This window comes from Bufo bufo, chromosome 1, assembly GCF_905171765.1.
Source record: "Bufo bufo chromosome 1, aBufBuf1.1, whole genome shotgun sequence".
Taxonomy (NCBI): domain Eukaryota; kingdom Metazoa; phylum Chordata; class Amphibia; order Anura; family Bufonidae; genus Bufo; species Bufo bufo.
The window spans coordinates 593,327,929-593,342,616 of NC_053389.1; the positions used below are offsets into that span (position 1 = coordinate 593,327,929).

The following is a 14,688-nucleotide window of genomic DNA, read 5'->3' on the forward strand; positions in this document are numbered from 1 at the left end:
GTATAAAACAAGTTTTATTGAATCATTTCCTATAAAACTATATATCAGTCTGCTCAGCTTCTCCTGCTCTATAACATGCTGCCTTCAGCTCAGACTCTGTGTTCAGCATGACAGGTTCCCTTTAAACTGCTATAGACATAAGATATCCATATACAGTTGCAAGAAAAAGTATGTGAACCCTTTGGAATGATATGGATTTCTGCACAAATTGGTCCTAAAATGTGATCTGATCTTCATCTAAGTCACAACAATAGACAATCATAGTCTACTTAAACTAATAACACGTTTACATTTTGCTGCACGTTTACATTTTGCACAAGAGCACCTGGATGTTCCACAGCAGTACTGGCAAAATATTCTATGGACAGATGAAACCAAAGTTGAGTTGTTTGGAAGAAACACACAACACTATGTGTGGAGAAAAAGAGGCACAGAACACCAACATCCTAACCTCATCCCAACTGTGAAGTATGGTGGTGGGGGCATCATGGTTTGGGGCTGCTTTGCTGCGTCAGGGCCTGGACGGATTGCTATCATCGAAGGAAAAATGAATTCCCAAGTTTATCAAGACATTTTGCAGGAGAACTTAAGGCCATCTGTCCACCAGCTGAAGCTCAACAGAAGATGGGTGTTGCAACAGGACAACGACCCAAAGCATAAAAGTAAATCAACAACAGAATGGCTTAAACAGAAGAAAATACGCCTTCTGGAGTGGCCCAGTCAGAGTCCTGACCTCAACCCGATTGAGATGCTGTGGCATGACCTCAAGAAAGCGATTCACACCAGACATCCCAAGAATATTGCTGAACTGAAACAGTTCTGTAAAGAGGAATGGTCAAGAATTACTCCTGACCGTTGTGCACGTCTAATCTGCAACTACAGGAAACGTTTGGTTGAAGTTATTGCTGCCAAAGGAGGTTCAACCAGTTATTAAATCCAAGGGTTCACATACTTTTTCCACCTGCACTGTGAATGTTTACATGGTATGTTCAATAAAAACATGGTAACATTTAATTCTTTGTGTGTTATTAGTTTAAGCAGACTGTGATTGTCTATTGTTGTGACTTAGATGAAGATCAGATCACATTTTATAACCAATTTGTGCAGAAATCAATATCATTCCACATACTTTTTCTTGCAACTGTACAGACTATTGGCAGAATTAGCTAAATTTCAGTGAAATCTGCTGGCAATCTGGTGTCTGAATTGTCCTATCCATAATATTAATAGCTGATGCTACTAAAATAAGCTGGATCTGTCAATGATAAATGTATCTATGACCATGTGTGGACCCAGATTACCAGATACAACAGTATGTTCATTTTACCTGGCTTGAATAGTGGCACATATATGTGTAAATACTAACGTTCAAAAGCTTGAAATGAGAAATGTGTTTGAATCCAGATATTTAACAATCCAGATATTGCCGAGAAACTGTGTTACAATGGTATGTATGTCACAAAAAACACAAACTGGCTCAAATGGTCACCAGTCACCAGTTTTCTGCTCCCCTTACTTTTAAATCAGCTCCAGCGCATGCTAATTGGTCTCCATATTCATGAGCTCACGGCTCTCCCCACCCCCAGCCTCTGATTGACACTTTTTTTCCATATGAGAGCCGTGAGGTCATGAATATTCGGGACTCACCATTACGCCCTAGAGCTCTTCAATATAAGATTTGGGAAAAACATCTGGGTCAATTAAAGAAAGTGGCCCAGCATTTTGCTAAGGGGATCTGTCACTAGTTCATGTTGCCCTTAGGCCTGTATTACACCAACGGACTATCTGCCAGATTTTCTGACCAATCATTGGTCAGATGGACTATTACACACACAGATCTTTTGTTATACACACCAGCTATTGGTCTGATTGGACAGAAATTGGTCAGATAATCTGTTGGTGTAATACAGGCCTTAGTTACGATACCATAAAGCTGGCGACAGATTCCCTTTAAATGGGCCAATACAAAACAATTATTATTATACTCACTTATATAGAGCTGACATATTCCGCAGCTCTTTACAGACATTAGCATCACGCTGTCCCCCAATGGGGCTCACAATCTAAGGTCTATTGAGACCAAACCATTAGTTTCCTATAATTGCACAATCATTGCCTGATTGGAGTCTGGAAGGAAATTTTCCCCCTAAACTCACAGTTTTTTTTTTTGCCTTCCTCTGGATCAACTTGCAGGATAACAGGCTGAACTGGATGGACAAATGTCTTTTTTTGGCCTTATAAACTATGTTGAGCGGCGGTGACAGCTGCATTTATTACATTCAGCAATCATTCCCTCTGCATGAGGATGAACGATCATATTAAGGGTGCATTCACACGTCAGTATTTTTACCTTTCCAGATAAACGTTCCTGTTTTTTGCGGATCCGAAAATCTGGATGACATGAGGATGCTTTTAGCATGTCATCCGATTTTTTGACGGATCCATTGACTAGAATGGGATGACGGAACGCAAAATCGGACAAATAGTAGGACAGGGTATATTTTTTTTCCAGGATCCGAATAACGGAACCCACGGAACGGAATCACGGAATCGGAGAGCACCATGAGTGCTCTCCGATTATTTGCGGATTCCATTGAAAATGAATGGATCCGCATAACGTTCCGTTTTTAATCGGAACGGATGCGGAACACCAAAACGGACGTGTGAATGGACCCTAAGGCAGATTAAATGTCAATGGCCCCCAAGGCTGTAATTCCCGCAGATCGAAGATTCTTTAATGAAAGCATATTTGATGCGCTAAATAGTTTTTCTTCAAGCAGAAATCATTATTTCTAGACTTGTCATGGCCTTGATTATATTTTCTATTCATTTAGCCGCTTTATTAATCATTAAGAGTATGAGTTTCCATGCATTCCATACATTCATGTTTGTGGAAATTCAAATAAAAAACAGGTCTACATTGCAACATTGAAGCTGACAGTCAACAGAATATCGCAGGAATTGCAGACTTAGTTTTGAGCCTCTAAATTTAGCATAAGTATTGTTTAATTATTTTAAACAAAAGGAACTATGGTGCGGTTTTTCACAGTTCTTTAAATAATGAAAAGTTTAAGTATTGGTACATAAACTATAGGAACATTACAATAGAATGTATATTCTGTCCGATATCCTTTGGTTATTTGTAAAAGACGAAACTAGAAGACTCAGCTGCTTTGTTGGCAGCATCGGTTTTGACAGCTACTTTATTCAGCCTCCTCACCACAATTATACAAGTGAGTTGGGACCCACATTTTGGCGATCGATAAGGGTCATACATTTATTACCAATCCTGTGGATCGGTATTAAATGTGCATAATGTGAAAACCCCATTTAAAAGTATCTTTATAGGTTGTGTGGAGCAAGTGAGCAGCAGCTTACAGTGACATTGGGAGCTGTACATTGGAAACAAGGGGACTGTCCTCTGAGGTAAAGGATATTTGGAGGTGTGTACTGCAAATTAGAACAGGCGTATGTGGTGAAGGTCATTGAAAAAATCAGACAATAGAAATACCAGGAATTTTATATTGGAAGAAAACAAATTTGGAACTGTATCCAAGGGAAAAAAGATACTGAGAAAAAGGCACTTGGAAGATGTAAAATTGGAGGCTTTTTAGAGAATGGGGAAAACCTGGAATAATGTGCACCGTACTATGTACAGTATTCTGACTTGGCAATTAATACTGGATTGGCACCATTTATGAAGAGAGGTGTGCTACCAGTGAAAATCCACCTCACCGATCCCCAGCAAAGAGATGCCATTGCTGCCAATGAAAAGGCTGCACTAAGCCTCCACACATCACTTGCCCTGCCTCTCCCCCGTAACCCTGATAGACAAGAAGAACAGAGTGCCCAGGGTCTTCCCGGTGAAGCACTGTATAGGTACTCAAATAAACACAGCGTTATGGTCACGCTTACCAGAGTGAGTCACGTTAACTTAGGCTCAAACGTGGATTAGACATATGGATGTGACCCCTGCTCCCACCACTCGGGACTCCAAAACAGGAGATATCACAATATGATGAAAAGGATAAAAATGGTTTTGGGGTCCTGATCACTAAAATGGTAGTTTAATAAATAAAATACATTGATAAAAACAAAGAGGATACAGAGCGACATGTTTCGGAGGTGGACCACCTTCTTCATCAAGCTAACAGACCATGGTATCCTCATGCCAATATATAGGCAACAACCTAGAAGTAAAAACTGGTGCGGAACATAGGATTGGACAATATAAATGACAGGGAGCATAGAAAGCCATGCAATATGAATAGTCACCTGCAAAAGTAGAAATCAATTATAACAAAAGAGGTAACTAAACAAAATATTGCATATGCATATAATAAAGGAAAATGTGAGAAAATGTTTCACTTGGAATAAATAGTGTCCATGAAGTACTAGTTATACTTTGGACAAGTGTAAATTGATGCTATAATTTGCATTCAGAATCTCTGGACAAGATATCCTCAAACTGCAAGAGAAATACTGGCTACAGCAAAATTGTACATTCACCCGTAAATAGCCCCCATGTTGTATGTATGCTTGATCCCTTAGTTATAGCATGCCTTTTTTTTTCTGCATATCCGATTTTACATTTATTTTGCATGCAGTATCAGTAACAAGAGTTGTACTGTGCAAAATGTTTCCCTTAACCCTTATCCATACTTTCTTGCTAAAGTGACTCTCTTTAGGCTCCGTTCACAGCTTTGTTGGAGGCTCTAGTAATGCACTATTTTTTCCAGATAAAATCACGAAAGGCAGCGGGCCTCATTATATGTCAAGGGATCTGACGTTGGTCTTAGTCATGCAGTCGCAAAAAGAAGGCAAATTGACAGATAAATATAAATCACCCAATATAGCAAAGTGGGATGTCACAAGTTGCATACATATCAAGTCATAAGATCCTCGAATGCATTCCATGTATTGACACAAGCACAAAGTATCATACACATTTATGTTGACTATATTACCAATTGCAAGAGCTAAATAAATGTGTAAATAATGAAATAACAATATAATGAAAACATATACATAAAGAGCTGTGCCATCGAATTAAGAATCAACCCCAGCCTGCTGTACATGAGGAAGAAAACCATGCGCACTGGCTCCTCTTCTGGTCCCCATCTGTAAACCTCTGGATAAATTTGCATTGCAGCAGTCAATGAGTGACTGCAGTTATTGGCGTGTGACCCAGGCGTTATGTGCTGCTTGTGTACACATCACTGCTGAGGCCAGTCATTGGCTGTAGCAGTGCAGGTGACTCCGTCCGTCTGTACGCTTACAGGACAGGGACTGAAGCTGGCGGGGAACAGGTGATGTTTTTTTTCCACACGTATAGTAGGCTGGGGTTGAAATGTGAACAGTAAAGAAAAAAGCTGTTAAACCTATTTAAAACTTATATGAGAAGAAAAATAGAATTATGAGAATCTAAACAACATGGACACATCAATAATTGCCATGAGTAGTGCAAGTTTCCATTGAAGTCAGTAGGTGCAATGGTTCAAAATCCAAGAGCTCCTTCCTAGATGAAACAACACCCAAAGTACTGTACAGTAAAAAAGGGTGGCACAAGGACAAAGGGCCTGCATGGGTTAAAAATGGCATCAGAACTGTTAGCGACAAAGAATACCATAAGAGCAAGATTCAGAAGATAGCTTCCCGATTGTTGTAGGATTATAAAGAATATGCAGTCCCCAACAGGAAAAAATACTATATCCAGTCTGTTAAATATAGATAATGCAATCTGACAGCAAGCACGTAGTGTCCATGAAGAACACCTAGGAAACTTTTACCAAGTAAAAAAATGCAACATTTCCAAAAAGGGGTTTTGTATGTTGGAAACCAAATTCTTTCTATAAACATGTCTTTAAGGCCTCGTTCACATTTCCGTTTTTCACTGACGTGTGCTGTCCGCATTTTCTGCGAACAGCATACGTACCCATTGATTTAAATGTATCTGTTCACATTTCAGTATTTTTTTACTGACCGTGGGTGATGCGGACCAAGCACGCCCACTGAAGTCTATGGGTCTGTGAAAATCACTGACAAACATCCATTTTGTGTCCGTGTTGCGTCCATTTTTCACTGAAGACTAAGGAGATTCTTTGGAAATTAATTTTCAGCTGAGCAACGTCAGTGAATTAGGAATGACACACGGATGGACAGGGCCGTCTTTAATATTGATTGGACCCTGGGCAAAAATTTACTTGGGCCCCCTGGATCCCGCCTTCCCACACCCTAGCATGCAATCACGGCCTCCACCACAAAACACACACACCTGGTAGAGTACAGTGATATAAATACTTCCAGTTCTGAAGACTCCAGCGGCTCAGGATCAGTGCTCTGGGCAGCTGGGCTCAGGCTGGATGTGGGCACCGCTCTGCAGGAAGGATACCGGGGCTCGGTTCACCCTAGCGTTACAGTGCACCCCAGAGTATGCAGTATAGCACCCTATAGTATACAGCAACCCACAGTATGCAGTGTAGCACCCTATAGTATACAGCACCCCACACTATGCAGTATAGCACCCCACAGTATACAACACCTCACAGTATACAGTAGAGCAGTATAGCACCCCACAATATACAGCACCCCAAACTATACACTATACAGCACCCTACACTATACAGCCCCCCACACTATACAGTACAACAGTATAGCACTCCACAATATACAGCACCCACAGTATACAGCACCTCACGGTATACAGCACCCCAAAATATACAGAATATCGCACCTCACAGTATACAGCACCCCAAACTATACACTATATAGCCCCCCACACTATACAGTACAGCAGTATAGCACTCCACAATATACAGCACCTCATGGTATACAGCACCCCAAACTATACAGAATACCACACCTCACAGTATACAGCACCCCAAACTATACAGTATACAGCACCCCAAAATATACAGCCTCCCACAGTATAAAGCACCCCACAATATACAGTATACAACAACCCCATAGTATACAGTAGAGCAGTATAGCACCCCACTATAGAGTAGCTTACAGTATATTAGCATTACAGCCCCTGTCACCTTTTCCTGATGTAATCTCAAAAAAAGCTCCACAATTATGGGAAACTTCTCCTGCAGTAACACTCCTGGTAGACAGGACCTGTGATGACCTCTAACCATGTGACCAGTAATATTGCTAGGTTACTGGTCACATGGTGATGATGTCATCTAAGGTCCTAGAAAATCACAGCTCTCACAGTACGCTGCCTGGAGTGCCGGCAGGCAGGCATGGCAGCACCCCCCTGTGTAGCTGATAGCCTGATACTCGGGGCAGTGGCCAGCAGGGCTCAAGAGCAACTGGGCCCGGGGAAGCTGCCCCTTTTGCCCCTTGTTAAAGACGGCCCTGCGGATAGACCAACCACATCCTTCACGGACATCTTCACGGATGAAACACGTACGCTTTTTTTTTTCACGGAAATGATGCTGACACGGAAATGTGAACGAGGCCTTATAAAGAATTAGATCTTGCTAAGTCAGGACAACTACAGTCAGGTCCATAAATATTGGGACATCAACACAATTCTAACATTTTTGGCTCTATACACCACCACAATGCATTTGAAATGAAAAGAACAAGATGTGCTTTAACTGCAGACTGTCAGCTTTAATTTGAGGGTTTTTACATCCAAATCAGGTGAACAGTGTAGGAATTACAACAGTTTGCATGTGTGCCTCCCACTTTTTAAGGGACCAAAAGTAATGGGACAATTGGCTTCTCAGCTGTTCCATGGCCAGGTGTGTGTTATTCCCTCATTATCCCAATTACAATGAGCAGATAAAAGGTCCAGAGTTCATTTCAAGTGTGCTATTTGCATTTGGAATCCGTTGCTGTCAACTCTCAAGATGAGATCCAAAGAGCTGTCACTATCAGTGAAGCAAGCCATCATTAGGCTGAAAAAACAAAACAAACCCATCAGAGAGATAGCAAAAACATTAGGCGTGCCAAAACTACTGTTTGGAACATTATTAAAAAGAAGGAACGCACCGGTGAGCTCAGCAACACCAAAGGACCTGGAAGACCACAGAAAACAACTGTGGTGGATTACCAAATAATTCTTTACCTGGTGAAGAAAACACCCTTCACAACAGTTGGCCAGATCAAGAAAACTCTCCAGGATGTAGGTGTATGTGTGTCAAAGTCAACAATCAAGAGAAGACTTCACCAGAGTAAATACAGAGGGTTCACCACAAGATGTAAACCATTGGTGTGCTTCAAAAACAGGAAGACCAGATTAGAGTTTGCCAAACGACATCTAAAAAAGCCTTCACAGGCTGGAACAACATCCTATGGACAACTGAGACCAAGATCAACTTGTACCAGAGTGATGGGAAGAGAAGAGTATGGAAAAGGGAAGGAACTGCTCATGATCCTAAGCATACCACCTTATCAGTGAAGCATGGTGGTGGTAGTGTCATGGTGTGGGCATGTATGGCTGCCAATGGAACTGGTTTTCTTGTATTTATTGATGATGTGACTGCTGACAAAAGCAGCAGGATGAATTCTGAAGTGTTTCGGGCAATATTATCTGCTCATGTTCAGCCAAATGCTTTAGAACTCATTGGATGGCGCTTCACAGTGCAGATGGACAATGACCCAAAGCATACTGCAAAAGCAACCAAAGAGATTTTTAAGGGAAAGAAGTGGAATGTTATGCAATCACCTGACCTGAATCCGATTGAGCATGCATTTAACTTGCTGAAGACAAAACTGAAGGGAAAATGCCCCAAGAACAAGCAGGAACTGAAGACAGTTGCAGTAGAGGCCTGGCAGAGCATCATAGAAACATAGAATGTGTCGGCAGATAAGAACCATTTGGCCCATCTAGTCTGCCCAATATATCTGAATCTATTAATAGTCCCTGGCCCTATCTTATATGAAGGATAGCCTTATGCCTATCCCATGCATGCTTAAACCCCTTCACTGTATTTGCAGCTACCACTTCTGCAGGAACGCTATTCCATGCATCCACTACTCTCTCAGTAAAGTAATACTTCCTTATATTACTTTTAAACCTTTGCCCCTCTAATTTAAAACTGTGTCCTCTTGTGGTAGTTTTTCTTCTTTTAAATATGCTCTCCTCCTTTACCGAGTTGATTCCCTTTATGTATTTAAAAGTTTCTATCATATCCCCTCTGTCTCTTCTTTCTTCCAAGCTATACATGTTAAGGTCCTTTAACCTTTCCTGGTAAGTTTTATCCTGCAATCCATGTACTAGTTTAGTAGCTCTTCTCTGAACTCTCTCTAGAGTATCTATATCCTTCTGGAGATATGGCCTCCAGTACTGCGCACAATACTCCAAGTGAGGTCTCACCAGTGTTCTGTACAGCGGCATAAGCACTTCACTCTTTCTACTGCTTATACCTCTCCCTATACATCCAAGCATTCTGCTGGCATTTCGTGCTGCTCTATTACATTGTCTTCCCACCTTTAAGTCTTCTGAAATAATTACTCCTAATCCCTTTCCTCAGATACTGAGGTCAGGACTGTGTCAAATATTCTATATTCTGCCCTTGGGTTTTTACGCCCCAGGTGCATTATCTTGCACTTATCCACATTAAATTTCAGTTGCCAGAGTTCTGACCATTCTTCTAGTTTTCCTAAATCCTTTTCCATTTGGCGTTTCCCTCCAGGAACATCAACCCTGTTACATATCTTTGTGTCATCAGCAAAAAGACAAACCTTACCATCGAGGCCTTTTGCAATATCACTTATGAAGATATTAAACAAAATTGGTCCCAGTACAGATCCCTGTGGAACCCCACTGGTAACATGACCTTGTTTTGAATGTTCTCCATTGACTACAACCCTCTGCTGTCTGTCACTCAGCCACTGCCTAATCCACTCAACAATATGGGAGTCCATGCTCAATGACTGCAGTTTATTGATAAGTCTTCTATGTGGGACAGTGTCAAAAGCCTTACTAAAATCTAGATATGCGATGTCTACTGCACCTCCACCGTCTATTATTTTAGTCACCCAGTCAAAAAAATCTATAAGATTTGTTTGACATGATCTCCCTGAAGTAAACCCATGTTGTTTTTCATCTTGCAATCCATGGGATTTTAGATGTTCCACAATCCTATCCTTTAATAGGGTTTCCATTAATTTGCCTACTATTGATGTCAGACTCACTGGTCTATAGTTGCTCGATTCCTCCCTACTACCTTTCTTGTGAATGGGCACAAAACTGGGATGAAACCCAGCATCTGGTGATGTCTATGCGTTCCAGACTTCAGACTGTAATTGACTGCAAAGGATTTGCAAAGTTTTAAAAAGTGAAAGTTTGATTTATGATTATTATTATGTCCCATTACTTTTGGTCACTTAACAAGTGGGATGCACACATGCAAACTGTTATAATTCCTGCACCGTTCACCTGATTTGGATGTAAATATCCTCAAATTAAAGCTGATAGTCTGCAGTTAAAGCACATCTTATTCGTTTCATTTCAAATCCATTGTAGTGGTGTATAGAGCCAAAAATGTTAGAATTGTGTCCATGTCCCAATATTTATGGACCTGACTGTATATAGTCACTGAAAACACAACAAAGTTTTTGAAGAAAAAGTGGTCAGTGTACTGACTCTCATGTACAGAACAGCTATAAGAACAAAGAGATGAAATGTTGGCCCACGTGAAATGTCCTGCTATGCGTCCTGAAGTTAAAGGGGCTGTCTGATGAAGAAGTTGGATGCAACTGCTTTCTCCATTGAAGTGCTGTTTCCTAGATCACAAAAACAAAAAAACTGTTGATCAATTCCATGTAAAAAAAAAAAAAAGTAAAACAGTAGATACCAAATACATTGATCAATTTCAATTCAGTTTATTTTAAATGGTAAAATAATTTGATGATGTATTAATACAATGCTACCATTTTAATAATAATAGACAGATATGGCCTTGTACTGTCTTATATTCCCTGTATATCATAGTTATCATCGTTATATGTAGAGCAGCAATTTTACATGGACGCGACTGTAATGCACAGTATCAGCCTAAAGATGACCATACGCATCCGCTGACTCCCCGTAAGCATGCATGCTTGGCATAGCTAAGCGTGTCGGTTTATTTCAGTGGGGAGATAGCAATAAAAACTGTGGTCTGACATTGGAACCAAGCATGGGACATTTAAACTCCTAAATGCCATTTCTTCTTTCCACCCCACAAGAGCTTCAGTTTGGGGAGAGTTGGTCTTTACTCATACATATCTAATGTGTCTAATGTATATTGGCTTCTTTCTGCTCAGTTCCCACCACGTTCTTTTGCGCGCTGTACCAGGCAGTATACATTTTTTTATGGCGGGTGTATGCAGTTTTATAGGCATCCAGATACAATTATGTGTGGCCATTTTTAAGAAATTCTGCTGAACCTAAACATTGAATGCAATGTGAATTTGACCTTATATTGTATGGTCAGGAAATTTGACAGACAATGACAATAACACTCTACAAATATGCCATATTTTTACTTCCAAAATAGTCTAAACTTACATTTATAGGGTGATTTATGAAAAAGAAGGACATACAGATGTGTCCTTCCTTACCTATCCTTCTGTTTCAACATATCCCAAGATTGTGTCGTTCAAGACGACCAACTTTGATTTTAAAAAATTGTGATCTGCAATACTCTGTCACAAGATGTCTATGCTATGTGTCTATACGTATGTGGCCACCCAGTGGTTGTGATGTCAATTGCGGCCTGTAAAAGGTTTTGGCTAGCATGTCACAGTCTAAGGCCTCATGCACACGACAGTTGTTTTTTGCGTCTGCAAATTGTGCGTCCACCCAAAAAAACTGATGCGGCATCCGTTTTTTTGGGAGGATCCGTTTTTTTCCACAGATCCTTTGTAATAAATGCCTATTCTTGTCCGTAAAATGTGAAAAAAGTAGGACATGCACTATTTTTTTTGCTGAAGGGAAACACGGACAACGGACGCGGAACACAAACGGATGAACTATCAGCATTTTTTTGCTGACCCATTGAAATGAATGGGTCCCCATCCTATCCGCAAAAAAAACAGAACGGAGGCTGAGAAAAACAACTGTCGTGTGCATGAGGCCTAATATTGAATGTGTTTCATGGGAAATTGGAGATCTTAATGAAATTCATGGAAACGTAAGGGTAGACACATTTGTAAATGGAAAACTTTAGTAACGTTTCTCTGTCTGTTTCTTATGTCCCATTCTTTCTTTCTTTCTTTTTTTTTCCTAGGCCGCTCTTTGGAATCCACTCCTCCTCCTGGCGGGGGCTGTAGCCTTGGTATTACTGTGTCCGAATTTGAGGAGAGGCCCTGACTGATTGCGGACTGCGCCGACACTGCACAGCATTTCTACACTATACCATGCGCCATATTTAGATGATGCCATACTGACACTGCAAAACGGTCACCACACATAACTATGAGCTCAGCACAGCATTCCTCCTGCATCTACCGCACATACAGTATTATGTACGTAGTGCATTCATTCTATATATTGTGAAATACGCCAGTGGACAAACCCTAGTGAGCGTTTCTAACCCATGCTTATCGTATTGTGCGCGCCGTCAGTCCCACTGCTCACCATTCAGCTCAGCATGATGACGTACATAGAGAATCCAGCACATGGATAAAACTAGTTTACACATTCTGCACGACTGATTCATCCGGCCATTGTGCTGCAATATGAACAATGATATACTTAGGAAGTAGAGATTAGACTTTTGAATATTAGCTTTTTTGAGTGGTCATACATTATAGTTTATTAGTCTAGTTCTTCAGGTGCCTATCTCTGTGTACATATACTTTTAGCAGTAGCAACAGGCTCTGTGTTCCCTGGGTGCTCTGTCCTAATGGTGCAAAGCTCTGGCACTTGTTCCATATAGACTATGCTTGTATTTTCTTTACCTGCTCAGATCTTTCATGTCTTGGTACAGTCGTGGTAGAAATGCAGTGCTATAAGGCTACTTTCACACTGGCGTTTTGGCTTTCCGTTTGTGAGATCCGTTCAGGGCTCTCACAAGCGGTCCAAAACGGATCAGTTTTGCCCTAATGCATTCTGAATGGAAAAGAATCCGCTCAGAATGCATCAGTTCAGCCTCCATTCCGCTCTGGAGGCGGACAACAAAACGCTGCCTGCAGCGTTTTGCTGTCCGCTTGATAAAACTGAGCCAAATCCATTTTCTCTGGCACATTGACTTTGACTTTCAATAGAGTTGATGACGGATGGCTATGTTATAGATAATACAAACGGATCCGTTCATGACGGATGCATGCGGTTGTATTATTGTAACAGATCCGTTTTTGCAGATCCATGACGGATCCGCCCAAAACGCGAGTGTGAAAGTAGCCTTATATTACATCTTTTTTGGTCAGAGGATGGCACATTCTCGCGTTATGTATTTGAATTTATAGATGCCAATTTTTGTAATAGTTTTCTTTGTGCTACATAGGTGCTAAGCCTTTGCTGTCCTTGGCTAGACTATCATTTTAAACAAAGCTACTTTTGTAGTATTATATGGTATTTATCCCTACACTTTTTAGAACCAGTTTTTTACCTTACAAATGTCAAATCACAACATATAATATAGATAATATATACCTTAAAACAAAGAAGCCATTTTATTGTTTTGCAAGCAAAACAACTGGGAAATTACTGTTTAGCTATTGATTGTCCTGACTGTTATGTTTATGTTAGTAACATGCAAAAGTTATTGTTATTATTTATTATTAAAGCGCCATTCATTCCATGGCGCCGTACATATGAAAAGGGGTGTACATACATAATACAGACAATTACACTTACAAAAAATACATGCAACTTTCCAGTTCAACCTGTTAGCCAGCAGGGTTGATCCAGAAGAAGGAAAATTGTCTTTGAGGTAGTTGACCATTATCTTCTTTTTAGAGTAAAAACATATCTAATGATATGACATATTCAGTATATCATATGTTTGTAAAGTCAATTGAGCTATGAAGAACACCACTGCCCATATGCCCTGTTTTCAGTAATTGCATGCCATTTGGGGACCCTTCCCGTTAACATGCCCTTTGTAAGGGTGGCTTCTGCCTTGACTGACCTGGCCTGGCCATGTATTACATGATCTTCCAAGTGTGTATCAAAGGAGAAGCCCATGCGGCTGGTTTCGTCTTCTATTTGTGCCACAGTGGTCACTTATTTATATGAATGGATGCAATGTAATATTACATTTCCCATGTGGTTCAGTAAGTCAGAATTAGGCCTCTTGGACACGAACGTTGTGTGCCCGTGGCCGTATTGCGGCCCGCATTTGGCGGGTCAGCAATACACGGGCACTGGCCCATGTGCACTCTGCATCATGGATGCGGACCCATTTACTTGAATGGGTCCGCATTCACGGATATGCGGCACGGAAGCTTCCGCAGTGTTTCTGTCCGTGCCTCCGCACCGCTAAAAAATAGAACTTGTTCTATTTTTTTGCGGTGCGGACAGATGACGGACCCATTCAAGTTGAATGGGTCTCGATCAGCCCCGGCCACCCCACAGACGTTGCCCGTGCATTGGGGACCGCAAATTGCGCTCCCCAATGCACGTAAGGGATGCACAACGTTCGTGTGCAAGAGGCCTTATAGTGATTACTTGAATGTTTAGGTCACATTTTTTTTAGAGAAGGTGTTGTCTTTGTGATGCAACCCCTTTAAGAAGCATGGCAT

The 14,688-nt window shown here is 41.0% G+C and overlaps 1 protein-coding gene across 2 annotated transcripts in view; it reads left to right on the plus strand.

Annotated features, from left to right (window-relative positions):
• CCDC136 (coiled-coil domain containing 136) overlaps nt 1-12,931 on the plus strand; it is a 61,619-nt gene extending 48,688 nt beyond the window's left edge. For both annotated transcript variants that reach the window (XM_040413493.1, XM_040413494.1), the window contains exon 9: nt 12,231-12,931. In XM_040413493.1, the coding sequence (XP_040269427.1) occupies nt 12,231-12,317 (87 nt within the window). In that variant the 3' untranslated portion in view covers nt 12,318-12,931. The remainder of the gene's footprint in view (nt 1-12,230) is intronic.
• The last annotated feature ends 1,757 nt before the right edge of the window (nt 12,932-14,688 follow it).